We start from the raw sequence: 20,932 nt of genomic DNA on the forward strand, positions 1-20,932 counted from the left end.
GGTGAAGAACCATGATGGTAGGAAAGAGCTGGGTCTGGGGTTAGAGGAAGAACAATGACGAATAACAGACCACTGGGGTAGGGGTTCGGATGGGGCTAAAATATAGTCAAGGAAGGGTTAGGGGGAGTGCTGAAACCAGCATGGTCATTGTTACGTTCCCCAGTTTATGTGTTGTAGTTTGTGTATTTGCATGTGTTTTATTTCAGGAAATGGCTTCCTGAAATCCCTTAAGCAGCTGATTGGTCGACTCCAGGGCTAATTGGAGAGCTGACCCCGCCCCCTCGTCAAGACACAGCTGTCTCCAGTGGTAGGGGCTGGGTTAAGGGTTGTATGGGTAGAGTTAGTGGTGGAATTATCATACCAAGACAGCCTGGGTAAATATCTGTTTGAAAGACTCAGTACCAGAAGTATCTACAATGTGTGAACTGTCCACTATTCAGCTTTCAAGCCACATAATCCCAATTTCTCCTCTGGAACTCTTGTTAAGCATCCCATAAGAAGGACCCTTCAGCCCCACCTACCCTCAGACATACTCTTCTAGGAGTATTTATACTAAATAAACACACAGTTTAACCTTCCATTATTTAATCAAACAATCCCAAGTGTGAGAGTAATCAAATGTTGCATGCTCTCGTTCTATCTCCGTTTGTTGTTTTGTGTTCCCGGTGATTTGTTGAACAAACAGAGCGAAGTGGGTTTGTTTGTTTTTCTATGACCAGTTAATTTCAGCCTCTCCCTCTGTGATAACAGTACCACGGTAACTGAGACTCTGATTTTTCACTTAAAATGTGTGCCAAACAAAAAACATTGATTTAAAAGTTTCACAAACCATACAACTCGGGGACTACTTTTAACAATTTCCACCGACATTTTTACAGAAACACATTTACTGGAAGAACTGTGCAGATGGGAAGTTTGGTAACAGAAGTTTGGTAGTGTCCACGTTTGTGTCCACGTTTTCTCAAAACTGTTGCTGTAGATATCTGCTTGTTTCAAAGGTTTCTGCCGAAAGAATGGGGTGTCAGCTATGACATCACACATTGACTTTGAAAAAAATCTACACTGAACAAAAATATAAACGCAATGTGTAAAGTGTTGGTCCCATGTTTAATGAGCTGAAGTAAATGATCCCAGGAATGTTCCATATGCACAAAAGGCTTATTTCTCTCAAATATTTTGCACAAATTAGCATTTCTCCTTTGCCAAGATGATGATAGGTGTGGCATATCAAGAAGCTGATTTAAACGGCATGATCATTACACAGGTGCACCTTGTGCTGGGGACACTAAGAGGCCATGCTAAAATGTGCAGTTTTGTCACACAACACAATGCCACAGATGAGGGAGCGTGCAATTGGCATGCTGACATGCTGACTGCAGGAAAGTCCACAGGAGCTGTTGCCAGAAAACTGCATGTTAATTTCTTTACCATAAGCCACCTCCAATGTCGTTTTAGAGAATTTGTACGTCCAAAACAGTACGTCCAACTTGGCCTCACAACCGCAGACCACATGTATGGCATCGTGTGGGCGAGCAGTTTGCTGATGTCAACGTTGTGAAAAGAGTGGTGGCGTTATGGTATGAGCAGGAATAAGCTACAGACAACGAACACAATTTTATCGATGGCTGTTTGAATGCACAGAGATACCGTGAATAGATCATCAGGCCCATTGTCATGCCATTCATCCGCTACCATCACCTCATGTTTCAGCATGAAAATGCACGGCCCCACGCCGCAAGGACCTTGACACAATTCCTGGAAGTTGAAAATGTCCCAATCCTTCCATGGCCTGCATACTCACCAGACATGTCACACATTGAGCATGTTTGGGATGCTCTGGATCGACGTGTATGACAGCGTGTTCCAGTTCCAACCAATATACAGCAACTTCACACAGGTATTGAAGAGGAGTGGGACAACATTCCACAGGCCACAAGCAACATCCTGATCAACTCTATGTGAAGGAGATGTGTCACGCTGCATGAGGCAAACGGTGGTCACACCAGATACTGGCTGGTTTTCTGATCTACAGCCCTACCTTTTTTAGGTATGTGTGACCAACAGATGCATATCTGTATTCCCAGTCATGTGAAATCCATAGATTAGTGCTTAATGAATGTAATTTAGTAAAATCTTTGAAATTGTTGCATTTATTTTTGTTCACAATATTTTGGTTATTGAACTACAGTAAGTGAAGTGGGTTTACACCCGGTAACGGAATTGCAGTAACATAATTTCATCACGGGTCCCTGATTTGTACTATACAGAAATGCATAATTATGGATATGAATGACATTCTCTTCATGGTGATGTGCCCTAAGTAAGTACACAAAGATATAGATGTGCAATATCCTCCTTTGCATATCTGGGTATTATTCTACACACTGGCTATTACAGTGTTCAGAAAGTATTCACATCCCTTTTACTTCTTCCACATTTTGTTATGCTACAGCCTGAATTTAACATGGTGTCACTGATCTGCACACAATAACCCATCATGTCAAATAGGAATTTTGTTTGTAGAACATTTTTGAAAGTAATAAATTGATAAATGAATAATACAAATTGCACAACTGAATGCACTCAACAAAAAATATGTCTTCCACATTTAACCCAACCCCTCTAAGTCAGAGAGGAGCCTTAATCGACAGCAGTTGTTTTTGCTTAATTAACTTTCTTGCTCATGGGTAGAACAACAGATTTTTACATTTTGCCAGCTTTGGGATTTGAACCAGTGACCTTTTGGTTACAGGCCCAACACGCTTAACCGCTAGGCTACCTGCCTCTGAAAACTTGAAATGTCTTGAGTCAATAAGTATTCAACCCCTTCGTTATGGCAAGACTAAATAAGTTCAGGAGTAAGAATGTGCTTAACAAACCACATAAGTTGCATGGACTCATTCTGTGTTCAATAATAGTGGTTAACATTTGTTATGACTATCCTGTCTCTGTACCGCACACATACAATTATCTGTAAGGTCCCTCAATCGAGTAGTGAACAAGGCACTTAAGTAATATTGTGGCACAGAAATTAACTTTTTGTTCAGAATACAAAGTGTTATGTTTGGGGCAAATCCAACACAACACATCACTGAGTTCCACTCTTCACGGTGGCTGCATCATTTTATGGGTATGCTTGTCATCGACAAGGACGGGAGTTTTTTAGGATAAAAATAAACGGAATACAGCTAAGCACAGGTAAAATCTAAGAGGAAAACCTGGTTCAGTCTGCTTTCCATCAGACACTAGGATATGAATTCACCTTTCAGCTGGACAATAACCCAAAACACAAGGCCAAACTGGAGTGGCTTACCAAGGCGAATTTTCCTGAGAGACGTAGTTACAATTTTGACTCAAATCAGAAAATCTATGGCAAAACATGAAAATGGCTTTCTAGCAATGATCAACAGCCAACTTGACAAAGCTTGAATAATTTCTTAAAGAATAATGAGCAAATATTGTGCAACCCAGGTGTGCAAAACTCTTAGAGACTTACCCAAAAAGACTCACAGCTATAATCGTTGCCAAATGTGTTTCTAACATGTACTGTCCTTTGGGTGGTGAACAATTCTTGATACACACGGAAACTGCAGTGCTGCAGTTCTTGACACAAATCGGTGGCACCGGCTACCATACCCCGTTCAAAGGCACTTACAATTTTTGTCTTGCCCATTCACCCTCTGAATGACACACATATACAATCCATGTGTCAATTTTCTCAAGGCTTAAAAATCCTTCTTTAACCTGTCTCCTCCCCTTCATCTACACTGATTGAAGTGGATTTAACAAGTGACATCAATAAGGGATCACCTGGTCAGTCTATTTCATGGAAAGAGCAGGATGTTTTGAATACTCAGTGTATATAAGCCTTAATAAATATAATAACTTTTAATTTGACACCCAATTTGACCTATGAACTATGCATGTTGTTGCTCATGGGTCCTTTTGAATGGAAATGACATCTCTCTCAGCAGACGGATCAGATGATAACACTGTAAGAATCACAGCCAGGGTTACAGCCCAGCTGGGCTGTCATTGCTTATATTTTACCTCTAGTTCTTTTTAGAGTGACACAATTATAATTTGAAAAACATATATAAATCTTTAAATCTTTTTTTGTTTGTACCTACCAAATCTCTTTCGATATCCACAACTGTCTAACGCCATGTATAGAGATATTGCTTTGACTGCATTCAAATACATGTTTGATAAGCCGTGTAATTGATATTTCACAGATGCTAAAAATGGAATTTTATTCATGTTTTTTTAACATTTTAAATCTCTTTTGATATGTGTGTTGTCTGTTTTTATTTCTAATAAACAACCATATGTCTCCCACCTGGAATGGTTCCACAAACAAGGTCTTTCCTGTCACTTTTCAAAGGTAGAGGAATTCGTAGCTATAGGTCGAATGGGATTAGTTGAACCTTACAACACATACTATACGTCCAAAATGTTAGTGGTTAATTATGACCACGTATCCCCCCCCCCCAACTACCTTTCCTATCTCCCTTCCTACCTCCTTTCTTCCTTCCTTCCTCTCTCTCCAACCTACCCCCTCTCCTCCTACCACCCTCCGTCATTCTCCTTCCTCTCCACCTATTCCGCCCTAGGGGTAAGTTGTAATTTAAGTGTAATTAATCAGTGTTTGGGAAGTCGCAACGAGGTCTGCATTCTATTCATCAAATGACAGATGATGGTGTACATGTATTTTTTTCCCCCCAAAAAATGAAAAGGGTGGAAAATTCAGGAGAAGAGAGGGGTGGGTGTAAGGATGAGGGCCAAGGGGGTGTAGAGATGGGGGGGGGGGGGGGGCAGAGCAGTGGTGGGGGGATCAAACAAATAGTTGCCTTTTTTACAGATTTCTTTTAACATTTGTGTGGAGTTGTCTCCATATGTCGGGCGGTTAATAGTCTATTTAAAGAGAACTACTTGTAACTCTGCTGGATCTGCTCTGTTCCTCTTCAACTAATTACACATGTTGTGAGGTTATAGGATGCCAGAAAGAAAAACAAAGTCTTCTTTAATCATCCTGGCTCCTTTGAACACTTTGAGCAACTGTGACCAACCAACAAACAATGTATCTCTTGGCCATTAACTACACTATACTTTTGGCCAACTAAACTTCAGTCCTAGAGAGTGTATTTAGCATGGGGGCCTGTGTTTAATGAAATTCTATGAGGGTGAGAGACGCACATGTTCCCCAAACCGAACAAGCAACTTGAAAGGTCTTTCTGGGCGGATGGGTTCGGGAAGAAGTCTGGTGTGTGTGTGTGTGTGTGTGATGCAGATTATATAATTATTGTTATTATTGAGAGAAGAGCAGGAAGGAACACCTGGTTCAGATATGTCTGGTTCAGGCAGTTGGGGAGGAGGACGCCCATAGCAGACCTGGGTTCAAATTCTATTTGAAATCATTTAAAATACTTCAGCTGTGCTTGGTAGAGCTTGCCTGTCGCAGTGGATCAAATAGAAAAGTCTCAAAGCTGCAAACCCTGCCCACCTGCACACTCCAGACAGGCTAAAGCAAATAGTATTTGAACCCAGGTCTGGCCCATAGACTGCAGGTCTGGCTCTCTGTCTATCAGCTGCTGAGAGGCTGCACACTCCTTCATTATGCCCTGTACTGGACAAAGGCATACAAAGCTCTTCTGCAGCCCAAATGTTGTCTGCATGGTGGTGCAGGTTGAGTGTCGCATATGTCAAATCAAACTTTATTGGTCACGTGCACAGGTTTACAGATGTTATCGCAGGTGCAGCTAAATTATTTTGTTTCTAGCTCCAACATTGCAGTAATACCTTGAACATAATAAACAGCTCTCTATCCTCTGGATGTAAACCAAACTCACTAAAAGTGGCAGTAATAAAGACTCTCTTGAAAAAGCCAAACCTTGACCCAGAAAATATTAACTATCGGCCTATATTGAATCTCCCATTCCTCTCAAAATAAAATAAAAAAGCTCACTGCCTTCCAGAAAACAAACAATGTATACGAAATGCTTCAGTCTGGTTTTAGACCCCACCATCGCACTGAGATTGTACCGCGTGAAGGTGGTAAATGACCTTTTAATGATGTCAGACCGAGGCTCTGCAGCTGTCCTCGTGCTCCTAGACCTTAGTGCTGTTTTTCATACCATCGATCACCACATTCTTTTGGAGTAATTTGAAACACAAATTGGTCTACACAGACATGTTCTGGCCTGGTTTAGATCTTATCTCTCGGAAAGATATGTTTGTGTCTGTGGGTGGCTTGGTCCTCTGACAAATCGACTGTAAATTTTGGGGGCCTTCAAGGCTCAGTTTTAGGACCACTATTGTTTTCATTATATATTTTACCTCTTGGTGATGTCATTCAGAAACATAATGTTAATTTTTACTGCTTTGTGGATGACACACAGCTGGACATTTCGATGAACCATGGTGAAGCCCCGAAATTGCCCTCCTTGGAAGCCTGTGTTTCAGACACAAGGAAGTAGATTGCGGAAAAATGTTCTACTTTTAAACTCGGACAAAACAGCGATGCTTGTTCTAGGTCCCAAGAAACAAAGAGATCTTCTGTTGAATCTGACAATTAATCTTTGTGGTTGTCTAGTCGTCTCAAATAAAACTGTGAAGGACCTCTGCATTACTCTGGACCCTGATCTCTCTTTTGACGAACATATCAAGACTGTTTCAAGGACAGCTTTTTTCCATCTGTGTAACATTGCAAAAATCAGAAACTTTCTGTCCAAAAATGATGCGGAAAAATGTATCCATACTTCTGTTACTTCTAGATTAGATTACTGCAATGCTCTACTTTTCGGCTATCCGGATAAAGCACTAAATAAACTTTAGTTAGTGCTAAATACGGCTGCCATAATCTTAACTAGAACCAAAAAATATGATCATATTACTCCAGTGCTAGCCTCTCTACACTGGCTCCTGTTAAGGCAAGGGCTGATTTCAAGGTTTTACTGCTAACCTACAAAGCATTACATGGGCTTGCTCCTACCTATCTTTCTGATTTGGTCCTGCTGTACATACCTACACGTACACTACGGTCACAAGACGGTCACCTTGGGTTGTGCCGTGGGGGAGATCTTCGTGGGCTATACTCGGCCTTGTCTCAGGATGGTAAGTTGGTGGTTGAAGACATCCCTCTAGTGGTGTGGGGCTGTGCTTTGGCAAAGTGGGTGGGGCTATATCCTGCCTTTTTGGCCCTGTCCTGGGGTATCGTCGGACGGGGCCACAGTGTCTCCTAACCCCTCCTGTCTCAGCCTCCAGTATTTATGCTGCAGTAGTTTGTGTCAGGGGGCTAGGGTGGAGGGACCATTTCAGGTCTTAATTGATGTACACACAGAGGAACTTTAAGCTTTTGACCCTTCACTGCTGCCCTATAAATGTGGATGGGAGCGTGCTCTCTCTCTGCTGTCTCCTGTAGTCCACGTGCAGCTCCTTCATTTTGTTGACGCTAAGGGAGAGGTTATTTTCCTGGCACCACTCTGCCAGGGCTCTCACATCCTCCCTGTAGGCTGTCTCATTGTTTTTGGTAATCAGGCCTATCACTGTCACATGGGTGAATTGGGAGTACAGGAGGGGGCTGAGTATGCACCCATGTATGGCCCCCGTATTGAGAATCAGTGTGGCGGAGGTGTGGTTGCCTACCTTCACCACTTGGAGTCGGCCCGTCAGGAAGTGCAGGACCCAGTTGCACAGGAGGGGTTCAGACCCAGGGCCATGAGCTTAGTGATGAGCATGGAGGCACTAGGGGGTTGAAGGCTGAGCTGTAGGCTGTAGTTGATGAACAGCATTCTAACATAGGTATTCTTCTTGTCCAGGTGGAATAGGGCAGTGCAATGGCAATGATCTGAAATTGCAACTCAGCTTTGTCCCTGTACTGTTATTTTGCCTCTTTGATCACCTTGCCATGGTCTGTTTGTACACATCCATGTTCCCAGTCACCTTGTCATGGTCTGTTTGTACAGGTCCATGTTCCCAGTCACCTTGCCATGGTCTGTTTGTACAGGTCCATGTTCCCAGTCACCTTGCCATGGTCTGTTTGTACAGGTCCATGTTCCCAGTCACCTTGTCGTGGTTAAATGTGGTGGTTCAAACTTTCACCTTTGCACTAATGCTATCTATCCACAGTTTTTGATCTGGATAAGTTGTAATCGTCACAGTGGGAACAACATCCTCTATGCACTTCCTGATGAACCAAGTCATAGTCACGTATACGTCAATACTATTCTCAGAGGTGACTCGAAAAATGTCCCAGTCCGCCTGATCAATACCATCTTGAAGCAAAGATTCTGATTGGTCATACCAAAGTTGAACAGTCTTTACCAAAGGAGCTTCCTGTTTTAAGTTTCTGCCTATACGTGGGGAGGAGTAGAATGGAGGTGGGATCTGATTTGCCAAATGGAGGGCCTTACAGGAGGGCCTTACATCTGTTCTGGAAGAGAGAGCAGCAATGATCCAGGGTCCGTGTTGCGCGTGTAGCACAGGACAGTTGTTCAGATTCCCTTTATTAAAGTCCCCAGCTACAATAAATTCTGATTCAGGATATGCGGTTTCCAGTTTTCACATAGTGAAGTGAAGTTCCTTGAGCCATTGTGGTGCTGGCTTGGGGGGGGGGGGGGGGAATATACACAGCAGTGACGATGACTGAAGAAATTATCTCGGGAGATAATGCGGTTGGCATTTGATGGTAAGGTATTTCAGATCAGGAGAACAAAAGGACTCGAGTTACATTAAACAGAGTATGTCACAGGCCCCGATGTCTCTCTGGAAGGAGATTCTTGCCCTGAGCTTGTCTACTTTATTGTCCAGGGACTGAACGTTAGTGAGTAATATACTCAGAAACAGTGGATGGGATGCACGCCTCCTGAGTCTGACTAGGCCCCACTCCTTCTACCTCTTCTCCGGCGTCAGGGTTTGGGTGCAGCCCCTGGGATGAATAGAGCTGCCTCGGGTAGTTCAAACAGGATCCCGGTCAGGGAAGATGAATTTCTGCTCACATTTGTAGTGATTTCTTCCCGGCTATAGGTAATAACACAATAAACATTCTGAGCAAATAATGTAAATCTTGAAAAGTTGTCTTGGAGCTAGAAACATGTCTTTACTTCAATAACACCACCTGCCTGTTTTCTTTCTTTTAACTCATTCAGTAGTATCTAGGAGTCCTCTTTAAGTGGATGACATGGGTCTCACCCCTACACCATGTAAAGTAGTGGGTCCCACCCCTACACCATGTAAAGTAGTGGGTCCCACCCCTACACCATGTAAAGTAGTGGGTACCACCCCTACACCATGTAAAGTAGTGGGTCCCTCCCTGCACCATGTAAAGTAGTGGGTCCCTCCCTGCACCATGTAAAGTAGTGGGTCCCTCCCTACACCATGTAAAGTAGTGGGTCCCTCCCTGCACCATGTAAAGTAGTATGTCCCTCCCTACACCATGTAAAACATTTTGAGATCCTGTTGATAAAGCACCAAATGCTCTTTCAATGACACAAACTGATAAATCTGGTGAATCCCGGTGAAAGCTATGATCCCTTATTGATGCTGCTTGTTAAATCCACTTCAGCCAGTGTAGATGAAGGGGAGAAGACCAGTTAACTTCTTTGAGATAGGGGGCGGTATTTTGACGTCCAGATTAAAAGCGTGCCCAAAGTAAACTGCCTGCTACTCAGGCCCAGAAGCTAGAATATGCATATAATTGGTTTGGATAGGGATAGAAAACACTCTGTGAGTATAACAGAACTGAAATGGCAGGCGGAACCCCCCCCCCCCCCCCCCCCCCCCCCCCCCCCCCGATGGCTGGCACTTTTATAATAGGGCGAAATTGTGCCCGATTGCAGTTCCTAGGGCTTCCACTAGATGTCAACCGTTTTTAGAAATAGTTTCAGGCTGGTTTTTGGAAAAATGAGCCAGAAATTGTAGTTTTTCTAGGTGGCTCCCATTTTGGCTGTAATGTTTCCAAGCTCGTTAATGAGAGCGCGTTCTGTGGTATTTTTCTCCGGTAAAGACAATAACGATTCTCCGTCTTAAATGTAATTGTTTATTTGCGTATTAGGGTACCTAAGTTTTTTTATTATAAACGTTGATTGACTTGTTTGGATAAGTTTATTAGTAACGTTTGGGATTCATTTTGGATGCATTTTGATGGAGGGAAACTGGGTGGATTATTGACTGAAGCGCGCCAGCTAAACTGAGTTTTTATAGATATAAAGAAGGAGTTTATCGAACAAAAGCACCATTTGTAATGTAACTGGGACCTTTTGGAGTGCCAACCGAAGAAGATCTTCAAAGGTGAGGCACATATTATATCGCTATTTCTGACTTTCGTGACGCAACTCCATGGTTGAAAATGATTTGTTATGCATGTGTGCTGGGCGCTGTCCTCAGATAATCACATGGTTTGCTTTTTTGCTCCCATGGTAAGGACTGTTCAACTTTGATCTGCCTTTTTGACATCTGACACAGCGGCTGGATTAACAACAAGTTAAGCTTTATTTTGATGTATTGCACTTGTGATTTCATGAAAATATTTATAGTAATTTAATTTGAATTTGGCGCTCTGCAATTTCACCGGAAGTTGTCGAAATGGGACGCTTGCTGTTCTGAGGGCAAAAGGAGGTGCAATTCAATATTAGGAAGGTGTTCCTAATGTTTTGTACACTCAGTGTATGAACATATTAATAATCATTTTTATTATGATCAGAACTATTTCAGTAGGAAGTGTAGGTTAACTTTACCAGTTGATCCAAGACGACCAAATAACCCCCTTTCCTCTCCTTTCCTCTCCTTTCCTTTCCTCTCCTCTCCTCTCCTCTCATTTCCTCTCCTTTCTTCTCCTCTCCTTTCCTCTCCTTTCTTCTCCTTTCTTCTCCTCTCCTTTCCTCTCCTCTCCTCTCATTTCCTCTCCTCTCCTCTCATTTCCTCTCCTTTCTTCTCCTCTCCTTTCCTTTCATCTCCTCTCCTTTCCTCTTCTTTCCTCTCCTTTCTTCTCCTCTCCTTTCCTCTCCTTTCTTCTCCTCTCCTTTCCTCTCCTTTCCTTTCCTCTCCTTTCCTCTCCTTTCCTTTCCTCTCCTTTCCTTTCCTCTCCTTTCTTCTCCTTTCTTCTCCTCTCCTTTCTTCTCCTTTCTTCTCTCCTCTCCTCTCCTCTCCTTTCCTCTCCTTTCTTCTCCTTTCTTCTCCTTTCCTCTCCTTTCCTCTCCTTTCCTCTCCTTTCTTCTCCTCTCCTTTCCTCTCCTTTCCTCTCCTTTCCTTTCCTCTCCTTTCTTCTCCTCTCCTTTCCTCTCCTTTCTTCTCCTCTCATTTCCTCTCCTTTATTCTCCTTTCCTTTCCTCTCCTTTCTTCTCCTCTCCTTTCTTCTCATTTCCTCTCCTCTCATTTCCTCTCCATTCCTTCTTGTCCTCCTCCCCCTCCCAACTCCAGAGAGTATGGTTAATATGTTATTAGTCCTGCCCGGCCGAGCCCCCTGTGTCCTCTATAACCCTATAATATTCAGAGAGCATTGTGACCGAGGCCTGACCCTCCGTCTTCCTCATGCTCAGCCAACAACTTGACTGCCCGTTCATCTGCCACGTGGGATGCAGACAGTTATTGGCACCACACCACCACCACCGTGCCAGCCCCTCTCACCCGAAACTGTGCATTTGAAGTTTTAAAGATGCAAGTTGACTCGAGGCCATTTGACACACGGGGAGAAGAGGGGGAGAGAAGAGGAGAGGGGGAGGACATCAGAAAGAAGGGAAGGAGTGCTGGAGTCTTCCCTCTCCCTGGCAGACAGGCACCAAACCAGCATCCTGTAGTAACAGGAACAAAGGCCTGGCCTGTATATGGGGGCTGTAAAAGGCCATTGTGTAGGGAGGGAGGGTGGGTGTCGTAGAACTTGTAGCAGGCTTATTAGGAGGTGTTATGTCAACCCCCCCTAAACACACACACACACACACACACACACACACACACACACACACACACACACACACCATGGCCTGTTCCAAAGGTGTGATACTGTGGTCAGGGGGCTTACAGCCTGCTGATTGGATACAGGTGTGGCGGGTGGTGAGGCCCTGTTGCAGGTGTGTGTGTGACCAGCCTCCTGCTGAGAGCAGGGTGTTAAACTCCAGGACGGCAGGCCCGGCAGCCCATTAGTACAAGCTCAAGGCACCGCTCCGACACTTCATTCCCCTGCTAAATGAGAGATTGGGGAGATCCCGCCTTCCTCTCTGTAGCAGTAAACATTTAGTTTAGTTAGTAGCCAGCTAGGTAACTTCCTCAGAAAATGGGTCTTTTAACACTTTGAAAATGCCTTGAGCAACATTCGTTTGACCCCAAATATTGTCAGGTTTTTGCTCCCTGTAAGTAAGACTAAGGGTGTGTTTTTAGCCCAACGTGTTAGACAGAGAGACGGAAAGGAATCGAGTGGGGGGAAAAGAGTGTGTTGAAATATGGGAGAACCTGTTTAAGAGAGGAAGACCGTGTTGTATGACCTCGTGTGATGAATAGGTAATGTTTGGGTTGAAAGCACAGGGAAGTGAGTGATGAGGATGGTGGATACCTCATCTGATGGCTCCTCCTGTTCAGCCATGGTGGTCTAGTCTCTAGCCGCTCCCCCTCTTTCTGCTTCACTTCAAGCACAAACATCTGGAGGTGCAGGTCGGCGACTCGGGCAGGGACTCGGGCAGGGAGAGGTGGGAGTTTGTGTGTGTGTGTGTGTGTGTGTGTGTGTTGATGGGGGGAGCGGGGTTTGAACTGGTTGGGGGCCTCATCAATACACATCCTGAGAGGGGGAGAGAAACAGGAAGATTTCACATAAATCACATCCTGTGAGGGGGAGAGAAACAGGCAGATTTCAAGACTTTCACATAAATCCTTGATGTCAATGGAAGATTTGAGCAAAAATGAAGTTGCACATGTTGATATCCAGTTAGGACTCAGGTCTTTGTTAATTTGATAGGTGAATAAATAAACCAATGCAAATTCTGCACCACTAAATGTAGTAACACGCGCACGGCAAGCGGTACCGGAGCGCCAAGTCGAGGTCCAAGAGGCTTCTTAACAGCTTCTACCCCCAAGCCATAAGACTCCTGAACAGCTAATCAGAGGGCTACCCAGACAATTTGCATTGCCCCCCCTCCCCCTTCTTTTACACTGCTGCTTTTCTCTGTTTATTATCTATGCATAGGCTCTTTACCTTCATGTACATATTACCTCAGTTACCCTGACTAACCGGTACATTGACTCTGTACCGGTACCCCCTGCCTCGCTATTGTTATTTACTGCTGCTCTTTAATTATTTGTTACTTTTATTTCTTATTGTTTTACCTAACATGTATTTTTCTTAAAACTGTGTTGTTGGTTAAGGGCTTGTAAGCATTTCACTGTAATACCTGTTGTATTCGGCACATGTGACTAAAACCATTTGATTTGAACTCACTCACACGCATCTAGCCAGCTATACAGCCAGGCAGACAGTTATCCAGTCAGCCAGCTATTCAGCCAGCTATACAGCCAGTCAGCCAGCTATACAGCCAGTCAGCTATCCAGTCAGCCATCTATACAGTCAGCCAGCTATACAGCCAGTCAGCCAGCTATCCAGTCAGCCAGCTATACAGCCAGGCAGCCAGTTATCCAGTCAGCCAGCTATACACCCAGGTAGCCAGTTATCCAGTCAGCCAGCTATACACCCAGGCAGCCAGTTATCCAGTCAGCCAGCGATACACTCAGGCAGCCAGTTATCCAGTCAGTCAGCTATACACCCAGGCAGCCAGTTATCCAGTCAGCCAGCTATACAGCCAGTCAGCCAGTTATCCAGTCAGCCAGCTATATACCCAGCCAGCCAGCTATCCAGTCAGCCAGCTACAGTGGGGCAAAAAAGTATTTAGTCAGCCACCAAATGTGCAAGTTCTCCCACTTAAAAAGATGAGAGAGGCCTGTAATTTTCATCATAGGTACACTTCAACTATGACAGACAAAATGTTTGTTATATACCCTTTGTTGGCAATGACAGAGGTCAAACGTTTTCTGTAAGTCTTCACAAGGTTTTCACACACTGTTGCTGGTATTTTGGCCCATTCCTCCATGCAGATCTCCTCTAGAGCAGTGATGTTTTGGGGCTGTTGCTGGGCAACACGGACTTTCAACTCCCTCCAAAGATTTTCTATGGGGTTGAGATCTGGAGACTGTCTAGGTCACTCCAGGACCTTGAAATGCTTCTTACGAAGCCACTCCTTCGTTGCCCGGGCAGTGTGTTTGGGATCATTGTCGTGCTGAAAGACCCAGCCACGTTTAATCTTCAATGCCCTTGCTGATGGAAGGAGGTTTTCACTCAAAATCTCACGATACATGGCCCCATTCATTCTTTCCTTTACACGGATCAGTCGTCCTGGTCCCTTTGCAGGAAAACAGCCCCAAAGCATTATGTTTCCACCCCCATGCTTCACAGTAGGTATAGTGTTCTTTGGATGCAACTCAGCATCCTTTGTCCTCCAAACAAGACGAGTTGAGTTTTTACCAAAAAGTTATATTTTGGTTTCATCTGACCATATGACATTCTCCCAATCTTCTTCTGGATCATCCAAATGCTCTCTAGCAAACTTCAGATGGGCCTGGACATGTACTGGCTTAAGCAGGGGTACACGGCTGGCACTGCAGGATTTGAGTCCCTGGCGGCGTAGTGTGTTACTGATGGTAGGCTTTGTTACTTTGGTCCCAGCTCTCTGCAGGTCATTCACTAGGTCCCCCCGTGTGGTTCTGGGATTTTTGCTCACCGTTCTTGTGATCATTTTGACCCCACGGGGTGAGATCTTGCGTGGAGCCCCAGATCGAGGGAGATTATCAGTGGTCTTGTATGTCTTCCATTTCCTAATAATTGCTCCCACAGTTGATTTCTTCAAACCAAGCTGCTTACCTATTGCAGATTCAGTCTTCCCAGCCTGGTGCAGGTCTACAATTTTGTTTCTGGTGTCCTTTGACAGCTCTTTGGTCTTGGCCATAGTGGAGTTTGGAGTGTGACTGTTTGAGGTTGTGGACAGGTGTCTTTTATACTGATAACAAGTTCAAACAGGTGCCGTTAATGCATGTAACGAGTGGAGGACAGAGGAGCCTCTTAAAGAAGAAGTTACAGGTCTGTGAGAGACAGAAATCTTGCTTGTTTGGTGACCATAATTTGCAAATAAATTCATTAAAAATCCTACAATGTGATTTTCTGGATTTTTTTTCTCATTTTGTCTGTCATAGTTGAAATGCACCTATGATGAAAATTACAGGCATCTCTCATATTTTTAAGTGGGAGAACTTGCACAACAATAAATACTTTTTTGCCCGACTGTATATATCCAGCCAGCCAGCTATCCAGTCAAACAGCTATACACCCAGCCAACTATACACCCACCCAGCCAGCTATAGTCAGCCAGCTATAGTCAGCCAGCTATACAGTCAGCCAGCTATACAGTCAGCCAGCTATACACCCAGCCATCCAGCTATCCAGTCAGCCAGCTATACACCCAGCCAACTATACACCCACCCAGCCAGCTATACAGTCAGCCAGCTATACAGTCAGCCAGCTATACAGTCAGCCAGCCAGCTATCCAGTCAGCCAGCTATACACCCACCCAGCCAGCTATACACCCAGCCAGCTATAGTCAGCCAGCTATACAATCAGCCAGCTATACAATCAGCCAGCTACACACACAGCCAGCCAGCCAGCTATCCAGTCAGCCAGCTATCCATATAGGTGAAATAAATCAAATAAAAATTCAAATGAACTACCATAGGCCTCACAGTAATAGGGCTTAATGGTCTGTGTTATAGTTTCCCAGACTTTGTCTTTTTCCCTAGTTGGGGTTCATTTTGTGGCATCTGAGTGTTGGTAACGTGGTTGTGTTGTATTGATATGTATCACTGTCTGCCAGTTGTTCTTGTGGTCTTTCCATCCATCCATCCATCCCCCTCTCTCTCTTTCTCTCTCTCTCTGCAGGGGCTCCAGGTTCAGTCAAGTTCTGACGAGAATGGTCGGAAGCTCGGGGTCACATTCCGAACAGACAGTGAGTCTTTCTCACAGCGAAGCCTTGACTAAATGTTATCTCCACATTTAAACAATTATAGAATTGTTACTGTTTACTATTTAACATGGCCTTGCATGAAAACTGCTTTCCCTTTCCATTCCATCCTAAAGTTGCCACTTCTCAGAGTCCCCCCCCCCCCCCCCTCACCACCAAGTTAATTTCTCCAGAAGTCAAAGTTTTCTCTCTTGTAGCAAATCCGGATTTTCCCAGCAGTCGGCTGCTATTGTCCTTGACTGTCAGAGGGGAACAGCTTTTCTGAAAAGCGTCTCTGTGGTTTAGCATCACAATCGACTGCAGCTCAGAGCCAGGGGGTGTGTGTGATACAGCCCGCTGCTCCTCTTCCTCTACCTGAGAGAGAGGAGAGGACATAGGGATCATTAACAAAAGAGATGGGAGAGTGTTATAGTTATAGATGGGAGAGTGTTATAGGGGAGGGGAGAGGAGGGGAGGAGGAGAGGAGAAGAGGGGAGGAGGAGAGGAGAGGAGAGGAGAGGAGAGGAGAGGAGAGGGGAGGGGAGGGGAGGGGAGGACAGCTCCTTGCATGGCTGCACATTCTCTTCCCCAGGCTTGGCTCAGAGAGAATCTCACCCACCCACCTGTCCATCAGTCCCACCCAGCCGTTCCCGTCCATCAGCCTTCACCCAGGGAGCCCTGTTCTGTTCTGACCTCTCCATCTTAACCATGCTCTCTGTTCTGACCTCTCCATCTTAACCATGCTCTCTGTTCTGAACCCTCCATCTTAACCATGCTCTCTGTTCTGACCTCTCCATCTTAACCATGCTCTCTGTTCTGACCTCTCCATCTTAACCATGCTCTCTGTTCTGACCTCTCCATCTTAACCATGCTCTCTGTTCTGACCTCTCCATCTTAACCATGCTCTCTGTTCTGACCTCTCCATCTTAACCATGCTCTCTGTTCTGACCTCTCCATCTTAACCATGCTCTCTGTTCTGACCTCTCCATCTTAACCATGCTCTCTGTTCTGACCTCTCCATCTTAACCATGCTCTCTGTTCTGACCTCTCCATCTTAACCATGCTCTCTGTTCTGAGCTCTCTGACCCATCCTCGTTCTTCTCTTCTCTCTCTGTTGTGATCTGTGGTGTGAGGTGGGTTATCTGTGTGGTAGATGAGGTTGGAAGGGCTTCTGCTTCTGCTAATAAAGGTTGTTTTGAAATTGAAAATAGTTTTTTATCTATGTCCATCAACCTTCTCTCCTCTCTGTCTTTTAACACAGTCTAATTGTGATACGTCCTCTCTGTCTTTTAACACAGTCTAATTGTGATACGTCCTCTCTGTCTTTTAACACAGTCTAATTGTGATACGTCCTCTCTGTCTTTTAACAGTCTAATTGTGATACGTCCTCTCTGTCTTTTAACACAGTCTAATTGTGATACGTCCTGTCCTCTCTGTCTTTTAACACAGTCTAATTGTGATACGTCCTCTCTGTCTTTTAACACAGTCTAATTGTGATATGTCCTCTCTGTCTTTTAACACAGTCTAATTGTGATACGTCCTGTCCTCTCTGTCTTTTAACACAGTCTAATTGTGATACGTCCTGTCCTCTCTGTCTTTTAACACAGTCTAATTGTGATACGTCCTCTCTGTCTTTCAACACAGTCTAATTGTGATACGTCCTCTCTGTTCTTCTCCGCCAGATTGCTCTGTGAACTGGAGCCCATTGGGGAAGCATGCCATCTATGAGGTGAACAATGTGACGTTCAGCCACCTCTCCTGTGACAGCCAGGCTGCTGTGGTGGTCCACTGGATGAGCAGCCCTCTAGGTACGTAACCAAGCCGTCTACACCTGCACTGTCTATGGAATTAGAACATTCACCATGGTGAAATAAAGTAGATGCCCAGGACCTCTGGGTATGAGGTATGTACAGCTCTGCTCACTGGCATACCTCACACCGCAGCATCCCCCGTAAGGCATGAGATTAGCTATAAACCTGTACATTTTTCTCTTTGTTTTATGGGAAAATGTGTGGAATTGTATAAAGTTAGCTGTTTTCTAGAGTAGTTATGGACTGGAGATGGAAAAAGTCCCTCTGTGATTAGATGAGCAGTCCTCCCCATGCAAAAGTTAGTGGTAGGCCTACTGTTAAATTGTTTTCGATAGATCACATGACATTTGGGAGACACCATAACATTTCAAAACCTTGGTATGTGCACGTGTGTGTTTGCTTTCTACGCCTGGTGACACACAGGAGTGGTTTATGTTTATCTTCAGTATTTCAGGGCAGGCTGGGTTGAAGGGAGTAGAGTTTGTGGAGGAAAGAGGTTTGGGGACAGGAGAGGAGAGGAGAAGAGAGAAAAGGCTAATCTTCAAAGCCCTGTGTTGTCATGTTGGGCTTGTCCTGATCACAGACCCAGGTTACCTCCCCCAGCCCTTTGTTGTTGGTACTGATCACAGACCCAGGTTACCTCCCCCAGCCCTTTGTTGTTGGTACTGATCACAGACCCAGGTTACCTCCCCCAGCCCTTTGTTGTTGGTACTGATCACAGACCCAGGTTACCTCCCCCAGCCCTTTGTTGTTGGTACTGATCACAGACCCAGGTTACCTCCCCCAGCCCTTTGTTGTTGGTACTGATCACAGACCCAGGTTACCTCCCCCAGCCCTTTGTTGTTGGTACTGATCACAGACCCAGGTTACCTCCCCCAGCCCTTTGTTGTTGGTACTGATCACAGACCCAGGTTACCTCCCCCAGCCCTTTGTTGTTGGTACTGATCACAGACCCAGGTTACCTCCCCCAGCCCTTTGTTGTTGGTACTGATCACAGACCCAGGTTACCTCCCCCAGCCCTTTGTTGTTGGTACTGATCACAGACCCAGGTTACCTCCCCCAGCCCTTTGTTGTTGGTACTGATCACAGACTCAGGTTACCTCCCCCAGCCCTGTGTTGTTGGTCCTGATCAAAGACCCAGGTTACTTCCCCAGCAGGCCCCTGACAGGGAAGAGATCCATACCCTACACATCAAAGCTGTGATTTGTCTGTGAAAGAATGTGTGTGTGTTTGTCTTGACTGTCTCTGTTTGCACGCGATCTGTGCCTGTGTGACAGAGAGAGAGCAAGACTAAGAGAAAGGGAGGCCTCCTCTGCTTCCGTATGCTGAGGCGCTATTGAACTTGGTAACGCGAAGCCTTGGCTGATCCTCAGGACAATGCAGCTTGTTGTTCTCTGGGGGTTAATCCCTGGGACACTGCTCAGGTAGAGGGTTACACATTAATGGAGGAAAATAAAAGGATAAGAGAGAAGGAAAGGGGGGGAGAGAGGAGGGAGGGAGCTGAAGCTTCCGGCCCCAGGACAAAAACATGCCTGGAGACAGACAACCCAACCAGTTCGACAGCTCTTTCTTCCCACTTCTTTTTTTTTTCTCTCTGTCTCTCTGTGTGTGTTGACGGTGAGGCTGATGGTATCTGTGTGGAGGAGAGGAGGAGGTGTGTGTTACAGCCACCACAAAGAGGAGGCTCTTTCAGCTCCTCAGCTTGAACACACATACACGGAGCCTCCGCTCCCCACCGAGGTAACAGGAGCCACAGGGAATGTGTGTTTTCTGCCTCTGCTGTTGCCTCGGACTGATAAAGCAGAAACATAATTAACAGGGAGGTGCGCTGGCACACTTTGAAGGGCACGGGAATGCTCCCTTGGCACGCAGACACCCTCCCTCCTGTCCTCTGCAAACCTGGGTTCAAATGCTATTTCAAATCAATGTATAAGGTGTAGCTTTGCTTGCTTAAGCTTGCCTGTTGCTAGGAATCAATCGAGGAGTGCTTAAAGTGCAAATCCTGCCCACCTGGCACTCCAGACAGGCTAAGACACACCTGCTCGCTCACTCAGACACTGACACATCACTCTTTTCCTTCTCTTTGTTTTATGTTACTGTGTCTTCCTGTTGTTAGTCTGGTGTTCTGTTTTTTTATCTCTGTGTCTTCCTGTTGTTAGTCTGGTGTTCTGTTTTTTCATCTCTGTGTCTTCCTGTTGGTAGTCTGGTGTTCTGTTTTTTCATCTCTGTGTCTTCCTGTTGTTAGTCTGGTGTTCTGTTTTTTCATCTCTGTGTGTTACGGATACAGGTATCCTGTGTCTGTGTGTATCCTGTGTCTGTGTGTATCCTGTGTGTTTCTTTTCTCTCCTTCTCCCCTCACAGGTGAAAATCATTACTCCCCAATCAGTCAACAATCAACCCATCAATCAGAAGACACACCTCCTCCTGTTTCCTACCCTATCACAGTTCCTTCCCCATGGTTTAAAAACCCCATCATTTGTTTGTTCAGGAGCTCAATCTTTGTAATGCCATGTTGGTAGATAGCTGTTCTTTATAGATTTCAGGAGAGCTCAATCTTTGTAATGACATGTTGGTAGATCTCTGCTCTTGATAGATTTCAGTAGCACAATCTCTTTGTAAATGCCATGTATGTAGATCTCGCTCTTTGTGTAATAATTAACCTCTTCTTTTGTTTGAGCACCTCCAAATCACTTTGTCATCTCCTGTGAGTATTGTTTTTGTTTATGGTGTTTGCTGGTGGGAAAAAGGGGAAACCAAGACAAGTCGCCCATGGGCATACACTACCCGTAGGTAAACTTTGTTAAAACACACTAGTTAGAACTGGGCGGACCACCCACTGTATTTTTGGTTAGTTAGGTAGCTGTTGTTGAAATAAGCTAGTCTAGCTTAGGGGTGTTTTTGCATATTTGTTTCTTTCCTTGGGTCCAGCTCAGCCCCTTTTTCCTGCTCCCCCCATTACCGTGTGTTTAGAAATAAACCCTGAGTTTGACGGTATTATTTCGGTTGTCGTGGTTATTTCGTTCACTTTTACTTTGTCACTATTATAATTTACATGAGTTATGTTACGGGTCTCACTACCATTCCCCCTAGACGGTCGGG

The 20,932-nt window shown here is 44.9% G+C and overlaps 1 protein-coding gene across 2 annotated transcripts in view; it reads left to right on the forward strand.

Annotated features, from left to right (window-relative positions):
• LOC139371402 (interleukin-17 receptor D-like) overlaps window positions 1–20,932 on the forward strand; it is a 59,666-nt gene that overhangs the window by 13,761 nt on the left and 24,973 nt on the right. For both annotated transcript variants that reach the window (XM_071111793.1, XM_071111794.1), the window contains exons 2-3: window positions 15,962–16,028; window positions 17,705–17,830. In XM_071111793.1, the coding sequence (XP_070967894.1) occupies window positions 15,962–16,028; window positions 17,705–17,830 (193 nt within the window). The remainder of the gene's footprint in view (window positions 1–15,961; window positions 16,029–17,704; window positions 17,831–20,932) is intronic.

This window comes from Oncorhynchus clarkii, chromosome 17 (genome assembly GCF_045791955.1).
Source record: "Oncorhynchus clarkii lewisi isolate Uvic-CL-2024 chromosome 17, UVic_Ocla_1.0, whole genome shotgun sequence".
Classification (NCBI taxonomy): domain Eukaryota; kingdom Metazoa; phylum Chordata; class Actinopteri; order Salmoniformes; family Salmonidae; genus Oncorhynchus; species Oncorhynchus clarkii.